This window comes from Panthera onca, chromosome D1 (genome assembly GCF_046562875.1).
Source record: "Panthera onca isolate mPanOnc1 chromosome D1, mPanOnc1 haplotype 2, whole genome shotgun sequence".
Classification (NCBI taxonomy): Eukaryota; Metazoa; Chordata; class Mammalia; order Carnivora; family Felidae; genus Panthera; species Panthera onca.
In genome coordinates, this window is record NC_138348.1 from 46,588,855 (window position 1) to 46,605,246 (window position 16,392).

At 46.4% G+C, this 16,392-nt stretch overlaps 1 protein-coding gene across 14 annotated transcripts in view; it reads right to left on the minus strand.

Moving 5' to 3' along the window:
- The window catches only part of MICAL2 (microtubule associated monooxygenase, calponin and LIM domain containing 2), a 221,718-nt gene that overhangs the window by 155,860 nt on the left and 49,466 nt on the right, over window positions 1-16,392 (minus strand). For 13 of the 14 annotated variants that reach the window (XR_009602230.3, XM_078433224.2, XM_078433225.2 and 10 more), the window contains exon 3: window positions 15,737-16,077. The exons of the other annotated variant lie outside the window; for it this stretch is intronic. Coding sequence is in view for 12 of the 13 variants with exons in the window: in XM_078433224.2 (XP_078289350.2) it covers window positions 15,737-16,000 (264 nt within the window). In the remaining variant the exon portion in view is untranslated. The remainder of the gene's footprint in view (window positions 1-15,736; window positions 16,078-16,392) is intronic. 14 annotated transcript variants of the gene reach the window in all.

Genomic DNA, 16,392 nt, shown 5'->3' on the forward strand with positions numbered 1-16,392 from the left:
TGATCCCCAGTTCCTAAGGGTCGTCAGACCAGGGGTCCTTAACCTTGTATGAGCCAGGGGTCACTGTGGCAACCCGGTGAAACCTAATGACCCCTTCTTAGAATAGTATCTTTAAATGCACAAAGCAAAATGTTAACACACGTAACATATCTAATAATATATTAAATAATAATATCTAGCCCCAAGTCTAACACCTTACATGATTTCCAAACAGCCTTAAGTGTAAACCAGAGACTAAGGAACCTGCGACAGTTATGAGGACAATTGGAAACATCTGTGATTTATTTTGGTGATAAAGGCACAGGCACCCTTAATACAGGTGTGCTGCCTACATTCATGATTGGGGACGATGCTACAGTTCAGTTTAGAGGTGGGTGAAAATAAAAACTGGAGAAAGGGCCAGTCTACAGTCTCTCCATGGGACGCTAAGCTCCTGAATGTCCCGTTCTGTCTGTCCCAGAAAATGACACCCCAGTTCAGAGACTCCTGAGAATAAAACAAACAAACAAAACAAGACCTCATAACAGAACAGGTGGCAAATAAGCATATGAAAAGATGCTCCCCACCACTTGTCATTAGGAAATGCAAATTAAAAACAATAATGAGATACCACAACATGGCTATCAGAGTGGCCAAAACCGATCACCGCCAACACCGAGTGCTGGCGAGGATGTGGAGGAACAGGAAGTCTCATCCGTTGCTGGTGGGGATGCAAACTGGTACAGCCACTTTGGAGGACAGTTTGTCAGATTCTTACAAAACTAAACCTATTCTTACCATATGACCCAGCAATCGGCCCCTTGGTATTTGCCCAATGAAGTTGAAAACTTATGTCCATACAAAGACCTGCCCAGCAATGTTTATAGTGACCTCATTCATAATTGCCAAAACTTGGAAGCAACCAAAATGTCCATTCGCTAGGTGAATGGATAAAATTGTGCTATCTTCAGACAATGGATTATTGTTCAGCCCTAAAAAGAAACAAGCTGCCAAGCCATGAAAAGACATGGAGGAAATGTAAATACATATTGCTGAATGAAAGAAACCAGTCTGAAAATGCTACCTACTATGTGATCGCAACTATGTGATGTTTTGGAAAAGAAGGTCAAACAACTGTGGAGACTGTAAGAAGACCGTGGTCGCTAGTGGCCGGGAAGGTTCAGGAAGAGGGATAAACAGGTAGAGCACAGAGGATTTTTAGGACATGAAAACACTCTGTCTGATACCATAATGACAGACACAGGACACTATACATTTGTTTAAACCCCTAGAATGAACACCACCAAGAGTGAACCCTAAGGTAAATGTGGACTTTGGGTGACGATGTGTGTCAGTGTGGGTTCATCAATTGTAATAAATATACCACTCTGGGGCAGGATGTTGATAATGGGAGAGGCTGTGCATGCGTAGGGGTAGGGAGTATATGGGAAATCTCTGTACCTTCCCCTCAATTTTGCCGTGAACCTAAAACTGCTCTGAAAAAAAAAAAAATAAAGAAAAAACAACCCCCCAACCCAAAAAACCACAGACCAGAGCAGCACTGCCATGAATCCCCAGCACAGGGGGCACTTGTAAACCTTTTCCCCAAACCTGTGGGGCAAAATAAGAAGTTACCATTTACTGAATGCTTACAACATTGTGGGCTCTCATCTAAGTGGATGCATTTTCTACTCACAACAGCTCCTTGAAAGGGGGTAATATTACCTTCATTTTGCAGATCAGAAACTTTGGGTTTCAAAGTTGAATCCTAAAACAAGTTAGATAGATCCACCTAACGGACTATTTGAAATAATGAATTATTGCATCAGAAAGATTGCAACGCGAGCTGTTAAAAACTCTTACTTGAAACTCCTCCTTTTTACATTTGGGTAAATAAAATGAAATAAATTATTTGCTGAAGCTGATATAAGGCTGAAAATGCCATCTTTAACCCCAAATCTCAAACTGCCACATCCATCTAAAGGGCTTCATGTACCGGGACATTAGCTGAGAACATCTAATAAGCCAACAGTCAAATGTGAAATTCTAAAATCATGAATTCATAAATACAAAGTAATGCTGTTGTCCACCTTAAATATTTCAGACAGGATTTCTTTTGAAAATAAAGAATGACATCTGAATCCCCCCTCCCCACCCTATCTTTGACACTCAGTACTAAGTGCTGAAGAAACAGTGTGGTTGGAGGTACGATGGACATCGTATTTCTGACAGTCACTGCCTACAGTGAGGTCCTCACACAAAGGTCAATTAACTGGGCACCGCAGTCTGGGACCCCTGGTTTTGAACATTCTTGCATTCTTCCATTTATCCCCATGAAATTCCAGGCAAGTCCCTTAATCTGGCTGAGCCTCAGTTTCCCCATCTAGAAAGTAGAGATGGTAACCCCAGCCCTTTTTACCTCACCGAGTTGGTACGAGAATCAAGTGAGATGCTAGAGGCAAAATTGCTTCACGAGCAGAAAAGCTTTATGCCACTGTGATGCATCAGTAAGTTCTAATAAAGGAGAAGTCATTCAGTACGGTCTGGAGCCCTGGAGTAAATCTGAGAGGGGAGAATACAAAAGGCTCCGGCAGCACTCGCAGGGCTCGTAAATCCACACCACCCACACCTGTCGCTGAGTTCAGCAGCAGCAGCAGCAGCACAAAGGCCAGTGATGTGCTTTTCATGGCAACCCCTCCTGCCAAGAAAGCATGGAAACACTGGAAGAATTTAAACCTGGTGATAATCAGGTTTACAGTTCCTTGCAAGGGAGCATCACCTACATTCTCCCCTCCCCCAAGGGCCAGGGTTCACGGACCTCACCCAGGCACCTCTCTCCGGGGAAAAGACTTTCAAGAGATGGTGACTCCGCCACGTCCAACGTCCGCAAGGTGCCGAGTAGGCAAGGATACACCAGGTGTCATGGTCTGCAGGGCCCCCAGTGACCCTGAAAAAAATCGTCTCTACTGGTGTGATAGGAAGGAAGCTAGAACAAGAGGGAGGTGAAGCCATGGAGGAAGGGGTACAGAGGTCATCTTCCCTGAGATGAAATTCCCTGAGAATTTGGTTGAGAAGAGAAGAAACAGATCTGATGCCATCAGTTTCATGAGAAGCAACGGCTGCTTAAAGGAAGGGGGCAGAGGGATGGATAGGGAGCCAGAGGAAGGGAGCGGGTTAGAAAACTGGCTGGGCTTTCTTACAAGGCTGCACCAGGATGCTCAGCACAGGGTGGTCCTGAGACCACCCGTCCACTCTGCTACCTTCTCCACCAGGGTGAGTTCAGGGCAGACCTCCCAAGGCAGGGTCAGCCTGCAGTCAGGGCACTGAGAAGCTGCCCAACACAACCGCGGGGAATGAGCACGGGCTCCAGGGCAGGCAGGGAAATGAAGGCAAGGGGAGGCAAGGGGAGGCAAGGGAGGAGCTGGCAGAGGACAGGGGCCTGGGCCAGCACCAGGTCCGGTGAGGGCAGCCTGGCCACAACAGTGGCAGCTCTGAGACATGACTGGAGAGGAGCATTTCAGAGGAGTTTAGGCGGAGCAGTGCTGGGTGCTGGGAAGGGGTGGCTAGGGCAGAGGTGGTAGGTGACAGCTGCTGGAACCACTCAGGCGGAGGGCCTCCGAGGAGAGGGTTTGGGGGGAGGGGCCATGGGCCACTGGCCAGAGCAGGAGAGGGAGAAGGTGGGGAGCAAGGGGCGCGGTGTGGCTAGGATGGGACAGGCCGGAAGGCTGTTCTGGAACACCAGGCTGGTGAGGCAGGAGCCGGATGATCAGCCAGGGCACCAGGCCAAGCTGGGGGCGGGAGGGTATGACAGACACTGGGGAGCCACAGATTTGAGCAAACCGAAGTCAGATCCTTATTTCTGAAGGAAGGCTCCACAGGGCTGGGTGACAGGGCTGGGTGACAGGGCTGGGTGACAGGGCTGGGTGGCAGGGCTGGGTGGCAGGGCTGGGTGGCAGGGCTGGGTGGCAGGGCTGGAGAGGGAGAAAGGCAAAGGGGAGTTCAGAGACTGGTGACCGGATCACCTGGGTAGGAGGTCACTGCCGCCATTCCCAAGTGGGAATGGAGAGAAGGGACAGGCGTGATTGGAATTGTAAAGGAAGGCACAGCACAACTCAGGAAATGATGAGAGCAAGTGAAGAAACGGGAAGAGAAGCAGGTGTCAGAAAGAAGTTGGTGAATGTGGCTTAAAAGTGCCCAAGGGGCATCCTAAAGACATCCAGAAGTGCCTACATGGGGCCATGGTGCTCAAGAAGGTAGGGACTATAGACAGTCATCTTTGTGGGGAGTGACAGCTGAGTGTAGCAAAAGCTTCTCCTGAGAGAGCACCCCCAGCAGAAGCAAAGGAGTCAGGCACAAGCCCTTGGGGTACGCACTATGGAAAAGAAGAAAGAACACGAAGACACCTGCAAAAGATGGATCAGGAAAGTCGTGTCACAAATGCAACAGGAGCCTTTCAAGGAGAAGGAGGTAATTAACCGCTACCAGGTACTTTAAGTGCTTTAGGTATATTTCCCACATAACCTTCACCTCAGCCATGTAAGATAATAACTATTATTATTCCCACTTCACAGAAGAAGAAACAGAGGCAGCATCATAATACTTAGTAAGCAGTCAAAGAGAGTTCTCATAATAAAGGCAAACACTGGTAAAGGGAAGGCCCTTCAATGATCTGCCTCCTAGTCACCACCCCAACCTCCCCTGTATCACTATCCCCTTGGCTCACCCTAGTCCTGTCTTGGCTGCCTGGCTGCTTCTTCCAAATGACCAAGAGCTTTCCCATCTCAGGCCTTTGCACTTGCTGTCCTCTCTGAACAACCAATTCTTTGCCTGACTCCTTCTCACCTAGAGACTTCAGCTTAAATGCCACCTCCCTGTCACCGTATCTAGAATCAACTCCCTTCCCCAGGTCTATCACAACACTCACAGCACAATGTCCTTCTTGGGATGACAGGATAAAGTTATCTTTGTGTGCTTCTGTTCCCTGCTAACTGGACAGAAAGCCCTGCAAGTGTAGGGGCCGTCTGTGTCTTCATCTTTCTCTCTGGGGCCCAACATAGTCAGCCCTTAGCAGCCACTTGATGAGGGAGTAAAGGAGTAAATTAATGAGAATACTTCTTCTTGGGTAGGGTTCAGTTCTGTGGACAGTCCGGAGGATTCTTTCTTTCCAAGACTTTAAATCAGAATGACCAGGTCTGCCCAAACCTGGGCAGCAAGGCTGGTTTTAGCCTTTTCCTAATCTGTTGCGTCTTTCCCTCTAAGGCAAACAAGCACAGGACGCAATAAATTCCTTATGGCTGAGACAGCTGTTACGCACAGTTGGAAGACTGGTCTACCTTCACTCAGCATCACTATCCAGCATCACTCAGATCCCACAGTCCCTTTCATGATGGAGTTTTGTGGGTCTCTACTCCAAAGCCTTCCATGGTTTTGCATCTCAGTCAGAATAAAAGGCAAAGCCCTCCCAGAGGCCTCATGGCCCACACAGCCTGGGCTCACTTCCTGGACCCCACCTGGGGCCATCTAACCTCATCAGTCTTCTCGCTGTTTCCAGAAATACCCAGCACCTTCACTTGTCGGTACCTCTGCGCCTACTGCTGTTCCCGCTGTCTAGAACTCTCTTCCCTCTAGGAGCCATATGCTCATGTTCTCGCTTTCTTTAGTTCTTGGCTCAAATGTTACTGTCACACAGAAGCCTTCCCAGCACGTCCTTATATAAAACAGCAACCCACCTCTGCTTCGGACACCCACATCCCCCTCACCTTGCTTTCTCTTCTCTTTATTTTCATCCTAGCACTGACCACGCGCACAGGCACACATGCTCTGCCTCTTACTGAGAAGAACACAAAGTACAAGAGGGCAGAGAATTTTTTCTGTTCTCTTTCCTGAGGTATCCCTGGTATCTGACATATATGTAGGAGACACTTGAAATGATTTCTTTAATGAAATAATAATTGTGGGAAATTTAACTCAGGGATGGCAATTTAAAATAAACACAAGCAGGTGGAAACAGTTGGGTTGTTACTCAGAAGTTGAACCCAGAATTACTACATGGCTCAACAATTCTGCTCCTCAGTAGATGTCCCAGATGTTCCGCAAACAGGAACCTGAATGGATACCCGTACACCAGGGTTCCCAACAGCATCATTCACAAGAGCCGAAAGGTAGAAACAAAGTAAGTGTCCATCGATGGACAAATGGACAAACAAAACGTGGTATATATACCTACGATGTGGAATTATTCAGCCTTCAGGAGGAAGGAAGTTGACATGTTACAATGTAGATAAAACTTGAGGACATTATGCAAAGCAAAATAAGCCAGTCGCAGAAGGACAAATACTGTATGATTCCACTTATTAAGGCACCTAGAGTAGTCAGATTCATAAAGGCAGAAAGCAGAATGGTGATTGCTAGGGGACGGGGGAGGAGAGAGTAGGGAATTATTGTTTACGGAGTACAGTCTGGGATGTTTCAGGTTGGATGAATAAAAAAAAAGGGTTGAGAGACGGGTGGTGTGATGGTTGAATAACAATGTAAATGCACGAATGCCACTGAACTGTTCACTTAAAAATACTTACAAGGGTAAATGTTATGTATATTTCACCATAATAAAAATTTTAAAAACTCTCATACTGGATTCAATCACTGGAAATCTTTTAAGTATGGTTGGGATAACTTGGATATGTGAGTCTCCTTTCTCTACTTAAAATTTATGGAATCTAAATACAGACTAGGTATTTGTGATTAAAATTAAGCCTCCAAATTGAGATGTGCTATAAGAGTAAAATGTATTTTGAAAACTTAGTTTAAAAAGTGTAAAATATTTTACTCATGGTTTTTACAGTAATTACATGTTGAAATGGTAATATTTTTGATACATTGGGTTAAATAAAATATATTATTAAGGTTGGAGAAAAAGAGGAATGGATTCTACCACGTGGGTGAACCTTGAAACATTATGCTAAGTGAGATAAGGGCCAGACACATAAAAACAAATATTATATGATTCCACTTATCTGATATACCTAGAATAGGACATTTTATAGAGACAGAAAGTAGGTCAGAGGTTACCAGGGCCAGGGGGAGAGGGGACAAAAGAGTTATCACTTAATGGGTACAGAGTTTCTGTTTGGGGTGAAGAAAAATTTTGGAAATGGAAAATGGTGATGGTTCTATAATACTGTGAATGTAATTAATGTCACTGAATTATACACTTAAAATGGTTAAAATAGCAAATTTCATGTATATCCACAATTTAAAAAAAGCCATGAGGAATGGGGTGGGGGAAAAGTAAATGAAGAGATCACTTTCTTAAAGCTATAGAAATCAATAAACAGTTGTGAACACTGACACGCTAGCTCCTTGGGTGAAGGGGTAAAGGAAACTTCCCCGGCTTATTCTGTGGATTTGGACAGAAAGGAATTTTCCCATGTATGCTCCTCAGATTTAGACAGCTCTCTCCTAGAGAAAGGATGCAAGAATAAAAAAATCTTCCCACTGCTGAACTCCCATGGACAAATGTTTGGTGACAGCTTGCAAAGCTGTATTTATATCTCTTAAGACTATGATGCATAAGAGGAGGTGGGGAGCACGTCAGGTGGCAAGTAAAATATGTTACATACAGCTGAAGGCTCTGAGCAGGCTCTGAAGTTGGAACATATCTGGGTTTTCTTCCCAAAAAGCTGCATTGAAGCTTAAGGTGAAGAGTTTTTATGTAATATGTGATATACAAAAGAATACACGTATATGTTATTATATTTACAACTTACCGTCCTTAACTCTGCACTCTTGTAACTATATGTTATATAGTATACTGTTTGTATTCATATAGGTTCAACATGCTATAGAGAGAACTGGAAGCTCATAACTGACCACTCTGTAACCCTGAGGTCTGTGTGGCCTCCTACCTTGTCTTTTGAAGAATTCACCTGCTGAAATGCCAAGTAGGAAATAACCCAACTGCTTGAACCTGCAGGCATTTGGTTCTCTTTGTACAGTCTTCTTCTGTCCAATGGTACTTCCTCTCCCATTGCTTTCACAACTGTTGATTGCTAATGAACACCTTATACTCCAAACATCTTCTAAGCATCTGGTTTTGAAGATCTAACCTGTGACAAATACCTACCATTTGCCAGGTGCTGGAGAATCAGCAAAGTGTAGACAACAACTCCTGCCCCCATGGATCTCATAGTTTAATGAGGTTTCTGGAAACACGTGATAAGGCAATGTTTGTAGCTAGGGCAGCACCTTCTACCTTCCTCCTGTCTTGGAAGCAGATGTGGTGGCTAGAACTGCAGCAGCCACGTTGCTTCTACAAGGTGACAAGTATGATGGAACATTGAGTGCTGTATACATTTTAACAGCCACTAGTCACATGTGACTATTGAACATTTGAAATGTGGCTAGTCTGAACTGAGATGAGCTGTAAAATACATATGGGATTTCAGAGATTTAATTAAAAAAAACAAATGTAAAATATCTCAGTAGTATTTTTTTATATTGACTACAGGTTGAAATAATATTGTAGATACATTAAATAAAACATATTATTACAATCAATTTCACCACTTTGGGTGCTTTTTAAATGTCGCTACTAGAAAATTTTAAATTACATGTGGCTTGCATCATATTTCTATTAGACAACAGCCGCCTAGAGAATCAGAGAATATAGCCACCATCACTCTACTGATACCTGGTTTAAAAACCAACTGGGTGCTTGAGACCTGGGGATGAGCCAGGCATGTCTCTGTCCCCAAGGAGCCCACAGTGAGAAAGAGACACAAAAAACAACCAAGGTGGGGAGACACCAATCAGCAAGATCTGGTAGGACCAGAGTCTGGGAGTCCCCAGTGGGCACAAAACCCAGACTGAAGATGGAATAAGAGAAGGGGAAGTAGAGAAGAACTCAGGGAGGGCTCCCTGAAGAAGGTGATGCTTGCTTAAACTGGATCACACAGAGAACAAGTTAGCTAGGCCAGGAAGGGGCCCATGTTCAGCACAAGCCATGCAGATCTTCTGTGGGCCATGGCTCTACAAGTTCCCATTATTTGATGAAATTCGAAGAGAAAAATACACACTTGTAGTTGTTCCCCTTTTAAAGAGCATTCACCTTCACTGATAAAGCAAACCTGTTAAAGAAACCATGTATACACAACTATATTTGCAACTGTAAAGCACTATGCAGACGTTGGGCGATAACAATAGCAATTCAGTTGTTTTGGCTGTGACTGAGATGGCTTCAGAGGTGTCAGCCATCCCTGTCTTATTGCTACTGGACTGCTCTGTTCGAGGCCACCCCGCCCAGACTCCAGGACTCAAGGGGTGTCCATCCCAATGCCCACTCAGCAAGGCCAAAGAGATCCAAGTAGGCAATATCCTGCTGTGGCAGCCCCCTTTCAGAGATGGGCTCTTCTTGGCCCCACTGGTGGGGAGCATCCCCCAAAAGAAGGTCCAGGGAGAACACAACAATGCCTATAATATTTCCAATGCGATGCACACACCCTTGGGCTCAGAAATCCTCACAACTATCCCAGACATGCTCTCATGTATATATAAAGTCTGTGCGGAAATGTACTGCACCACCATTTAGGATGGCAATAGACTCTGAACGAGCGAAGCAGTAAAATAAATTGTGAAACGGGAAGCCATAAAAAACCCTGAAAATAATAAAAGGATGAGAGCCCCACATACTGATATAAAACAATCTCCAAGATAGATTTGAGTGAAAAAAGAAAGATGCACAATATGTAAAAAACAACAACAAAACCCCCCAAAAAACAAAAAACCAAAACAAAACAAAAAACCAAAACGTTTTTCCATAAAAAGTCAGGAGTGGGGGGATGTACACATCCATAATGCATGCACACAGCCATGCGTACCCATGTAGACCGTCAGCAAGAGCACGTGGAAATGGTGGTGGCCTCTATGGTTGGGACCTGGGGTCGTGGGGAAAAGATACATTTCATACACCTAGTACATGTTCTTGTCCTGCTTGAATTTTTTTAAAATCATAAGCACACACTTCTTTTTTTTAAAGAAAACTAATTCGTTCTTTTTCCCTTAAAAAGACAAAGAAGTCTTTATAAGTGTACTTATAAAAATGAACCACAGTGAACCCAAATTAACCACTTCCCACGAAGACAGCCAAAAAAGAGAGCTTTTTATCTCGGTTTAATATTTGGAGGATTGGAGTCACTGAAGCTCATATAGAATGTCCAGCGCATGCTCTCATGCTGAGCCTGCAACCTCCGTGTGGAGCAGAGGTGACAAGCGCAGGAACTAACCCAAGCCCATTGTAACCCAGGCTTAAAAACGTGTCTAACCAGGGGCGCCTGGGTGGCGCAGTCGGTTGAGCGTCCGACTTCAGCCAGGTCACGATCTCGCGGTCCGTGGGTTCGAGCCCCGCATTGGGCTCTGGGCTGATGTCTCGGAGCCTGGAGCCTGTTTCCGATTCTGTGTCTCCCTCTCTCTCTGCCCCTCCCCCGTTCATGCTCTGTCTCTCTCTGTCCCAAAAAAAAAAAAAAAAAAAAAAAACGTTGAAAAAACGTGTCTAACCAGTGCCAGGAGGCCATTCCAGGTAAGAGGACAAATCCGGAGGTCACCGACAGAGTCTCACCCCGCAGAGACCATCTCCTGCTCTGTCGGCTGGCTATGCCTGCAGCTGTCCATATTAGGCAAACTGGAACCTGACGTGCCCCAGCCAGTGCAGCAGAGCCCAGCTTCGAGGGCCGTGGTGGGTGATTTCAGAGGTCCGGAATGTCAGATAGCCTTATCTCGGCCAGGAGATAACAGCCTTCCCTCCTAGCTTCACCCTTCCTGCCCTACCTCCCTGCCTCCTGCCATGCTCTGCTTATGAAGCTTGGGAACCAGTTGCATCACCCAGGCCCGGGCCACCCACTGGGGAGCCACTGCAGAGGCAGAGATGGGCAAGGGTCACAGTGAGGGACAAAAGGTATGGGGTGACCCTGCTGGATGTTCCCCAAATACGGACATTTCCTTCTCACCAGATAACCCAACAGTGTTCATTTTACAGGCTGGCCCCATTCCTGCTGGTGACAAGAGCCCATGAGTCATTTCCTGCAAGCATGTTTTGATGGCGGTGATGTACAAATGCCTTCTGGTCTGCCTTGGTTATCTGTGATTACTGAGCAACCCCAGGGAGGGTGGTAGGAGGAACCCTGGATTGGGAATCTGGAGCCCATCCTCAATGGTCCCCCAGGTCCTCTGACTGCGAGACCCTCTCCTCACGTCCTGGCCCCAGGAGGCCGTTCTTTCTGGCCTGCCCCTGCATCCGTCAATTCTGCTTTCTCTGGCCCTCACCCCCTCCCCTCTCCCCATTCCTCATCCACTCCTTCGTTCCTGTTACACAGCAACATAGTCTTCCGGGAATACAGCTCTCTGCCTTGTGTTCCCTCAGCTCAGCAAGGCAAACTTCTACTCCGATGTCAAGCTCCAAATCACACCTTCTCTTCCAGGAAGCATTCCCAGACTGCTCCAGTCATACTTACTCATTGCTTTTCTGTACTCTTGCAGAACAGCGTTCACACCTGTCTCATACACTTAGGAAAGCACTGAAAATAATGGCTCAACACTTGCCGATCACTTATGATGTACTACGCAGCATTCTGAATACTTCACAAAGACTGTCTTATTTAATCCTCACTGCAACTCCATGAGAGAGGGACCATTCTTATCCTCATTTTACAGAGAATACCACTGAGGATCGGGGATTTAGGTAACCTTCCCAAGGCCACAGAGCTATTTAGTGGCTGACTGGTACCTAGATGAGTGCCTGGCACACAGTAGCTACTCAATCATTATTCACCTTGTGAATGACTAAGTAAGTTAAGAAACATAGACATAATTATGTTTCTATCTCCTGAACCACTCAGAGCCACCTCTTATTTACCTTTCAAGCCATCTCTCCTGTCAGGTGCCTAGTAAGACACAGGGCACTCGAAATACCTGCTGAATGAATGAACAAAAGAAGAATCGCTTCTCAGCCTTTTGGCCAAGATCAAGTGAATGAACCAAAGAATATTTGAGCAAAACCAATCAACAGCACCCAAATCCTGTCAATGCCACCTGCTAGCTTCACATAAATAACTTCAGGATCCTGAGTCCCCGTGTATGTCACCTGTCAAATGTAGAGATTGTACACAACATTCTCTCAAGTCCCTTCTGGTATTGGGTACATATAAAATAAAAGACCAGACTCAACAATTTTGCAATGATGGCAATTCCCATACTAAACTTTGTATTTTTTTTCCCTCCCGGGCTATTTTCCCCAGGAACATTCCATAGGTGGACGTGACATTTGATCTGGGTCCTGCCATAATGCAGAGCCAATAATAGTCCAAAAAGAGTTAATTCGGCTCAATCCTTGGTTCACTCTATCCTTATCCAAACAAGTCACACCCAGAGAAAGAATGATTAAGTGCCTGACAAAACCCTCATAACTAATCATCAATAATAAACAATGATCCCAAGTGAGATTGTGCAAGTTAGATTAAAGCCACTGCTCTAACAACTCTGTCTGATTTTCTCCCGGTCTCCTGGCAACTCCACCAGAGACTTTCTTCTCCAAACAGATCCTGGTCCATCTCCCCCAACCACCACTGCCAACACACACACACACACACACACACACACACACACACACACACACACCACTCACTGCTGGAATAGAGACAGCAGCACAATGCTGAACACGTGGTAGCTGCTGATAAAAGCTTGTGAAATGCTGAAGCCCAGATCCACTCCAGATGGTGCTCAGATGTGTCCACATCCGTGGAAAGGTGGGGCTTCTGGCTAAATTTCATGAATTTCTACTCTAATTGTGGCCTGACCAGGAGCTTGGCTGTATGCCTGGTACCTGACACAGCTGTGTTCTACGGCTCAGCATTAATGATCACCCATGTGCATGCTAATACCCAGCATTTCTTGTCCGGCTGATGCTCAGCATAAACCACTACACCCAAGGATACCTAAGTGGGGTGTGTGAGCGAGACAGTGTCTGTTCATGTCAGGAGAGGGAGGAGCCACGTTCTGTGTTTTGTTTGACTCACAACAAGGAGGATATAAACTCTATGCTCTTAGAGCAGGGCATTACCCATCCACATGAACCCAGTACGGGGAGAGACTATACCATGACCGGAATGCAAATAAATATTCACCACAGAAGACACCTGTTATTTATCTGTCTCACACCTCTATGACCTTGGGAACCTGCTCCTCCCTCATATCAATCATGTGATGCTTGAAAGGGCCACCAAAGACAGTAGCCGTTTCCCTCAGTTTGGGCACAATAATTGGTCCAGAGATGGGCCAATCAGAATCCTTCCCTGAGATTGTAATCAGCATTAGGCAGGAGGACAGAGAATCTAGTCTTTGGGTCACACACCTATAAAGATATGAAGTACAGGCCACCAACATGGAGAAAATGTGTTTGCAGGAGGGAAGAATGGAACCAACATAGAGCAAAACATCCAAGGGATACATGGAAGGACAGAGGATGGGAAAGACTTTGAGTGTCTGGACCTCCCTGTTTATACAAGTTAATGATTTCCCTTTTTGTTTAGATTTGAGTTGGGTTTCTGAAGTGTGCAGCTCAAGTGACCTCACACAGTCACAGCCATACTTAGAGCACATTTTCTTTCTTTTTTTTTTTTTATATAATTCAAAAAAAAATTTTTAATGTTTATTTTTGAGAGAAAGAGAGAGAGAACGGGTGGGGGAGGGCCAGAGAGACAGGGAGACACAGAATCCGAAGCGGGCTCCAGGCTCTGAGCTGTCAGCACAGAGCCCGATGCAGGGCTCGAACCCACAAACCGTGAGATCATGACCTGAGCCAACGTCGGACAGTCAACCCACTGAGCTGCCCAGGTGCCCCTAGAGCACATTTTCAAATGTGTCTTCCACACTTAAGGATCTAGGTCATCTGGCTACCACACATCTGAAATGTCTGTGTTCCTCCTCCCACAAGGTATAAAATTCTGAGCAAGATACACTCTCACCCAGCATCACTGACTACAGATGTTAGTGCTTTCCCTTTGTACCTCAGGCCCCAGGGGTGACCTGCCAACCACAAGAGTCCACAAGGACTCTTCTCGTTCCACCCATCAAACCTTGTAAAATAGGGGCCGGCCAGACAGGCTAGGCAACCGACCGGTGATTTCTGAAAAATGCCCAACATCCTGGCGGTCAAGTCTCCATCCCATCCCCCTGCTGGCTCACTCCGTCTGAAGGTCTGTCTTCAGATCTCCAAGAGAGTCCCCTCAACAGCTAGAAACTCATGAGTGCATGAGGCCACCGCATTTCCTAATAAAATAAGGCCTCTAAAAATCTCCCTGAGAAAACATCTTGCAGCTCGGTCACCTGGCCTCTCTGGGACCTTTCTAAAAGAACGCCGCCAAATGTACCTACTGAAAAGGGTGATGCTTTAAAAACAAACAGTTCCCCCCTCTCTGTGTCTGAAGAGCCTCCCAGAGCCATGAAGTTATAGCAGCTAGGCCCGGGTGCTGCCTCGGATACCAGTTACACCCCTTGCTCTCGTTTTTCTTTAAAGCTTTCATCTCCTCTGCACAGGGCTGAAGCTTGGCGGGTTACGGGCAGACACCACCTGGATGGCGAGAGCTCTGGGCTGGAGTGCTGGCCTGGTGCAATGCTCTTCTTATGCCCCATAAAGTCAGTGCGCCCCAGACCTGGAGGAGCTCTGGCAGCCATGTCCCCAGGGACAGGAGAAAGCAGCCATCTCCCACGGTACACTCAACAGCTCCTCATCACCAAAACAAAAACACAACAGTCCTGATCGCCATGGAGAGTTCAATCCTCTTGTCTGGGATTGGCACCGACTAAAATTCCAAGGGCTCTGGCTGAACCACCTCCTGTGAGGTCTAAATTCAGCACACTCACTTTTAACCCAAACATACGGCCTGGACCACTGCCCGGGGCTGACAGCCCCCAGGGGCCAGCCGGGAAGTCATGACTTCCGGCTGCCCATTCGGCAATGGGCACTGCGGTGCTAGAAGAGAGGTGATGCGCTTCCTAGGCCATGTTCACCGAGGTTGCCTATGGCAAAACAATGGGGGAAGTAACCAGCTGTGGAGGATTAACTGCATGTGAGATCCTGAGCACAGAAATGCATCCTGGGGAAGAGGGCAGGGAGGCAGTAGAGAAAGAGAGAGGGAGGAAAAGGCAGTAAGGACCAAAGACCTATTTCTTAGCCAATTAAAGTCAAGGGATCTTTCTACAATGTTGGCTCCCAGGGGAGTGGAATTTAGGACACAATCTCTAGAATCAGACAGACCAAGGTTGCCTTCTTGTTGTGTGATCTTGGGGAAGATAATGGACTCTTGGTTTCCATAGCTCTAAAATGACCCAAAGGACCATGTAGTGTTCATTGAGACCACTTTTATAAAGTGCCCGGCACAAAAAAGTTGCTCAATAAATAGTAACTACTAAAAGTAGTAGTGGAAATGGTAATAGTAGAAGGAGGATAATGCCAGGCATGCCTTTATTCCGTCTGCTTTGGAGAGGGCACAAGAAGAGTAGCTGAGGCCACCATGGTAAGACACGAGCTCCCACCCAGGATAAGCTGTGCAGGTACAAAAGAAACCTTGAACTGAGCAAACTGAGAATACACACCCATGCCTCTTAGGAACCTCAGGATGGCAAGACGGCAACAGCTTCCTGACCTCCCAACGAGCCAACCCACACACCCCACTCGGGTAAGAGATGTCCGCCCAGGGTGTTTCCTTACCTTGGTGTTCATACAAGACTTCCCTCGCTTATACTCTTTGTGGGATCCACGCTTGTCCAATTTGTACCACAGGGCTTTGGCCTTCCAGGTGGTCACCTTGGACTTGAGCTTGGAATAAAAGTTTCTGTGGTCCAGAGGGTCTAGGTCCAGGTGTCGCGTGAGGATGTTGAAGGCCTGGAGGGTGCCTTTGCACGTGGAAGCCTGGACAAAGTTCTCGAAAACCTGCCCGGCCTGGGTCTGCTTCTCGTCCTCGTTTTCCCCCATGTTTTAGGAGCCGTGTAGAGCAGTGGTGAGGAGAGGATGCAGGAGAACACCATCAAGTACCTGGAGAAGCGTCACACCTGCAAAGGTAGGTGGAGGCAGAGGTGAGCTCCGTGGCAATGAGGACAGGGTAGGGGGGATGGGTGCCGAGAGCGAAAAATAAAATTCCTTTAAGATGTTAAACACCCTAAGCGTAATAATGAGTGCTAAACATAAATCATCTATAGAAGACATACAATCATATCTTCTGACTTGGCAATCCTGTCTTGCTGGCAATCTCTGCCTCCCCACCAACACCCCACTCCCCTCACTGGCTAAAAAGAAATACATACAGACTGTTCAAAGATACACCCTGGCTGATGTCAGCATTACCTGGTCGATCTTGCTATGAGCCA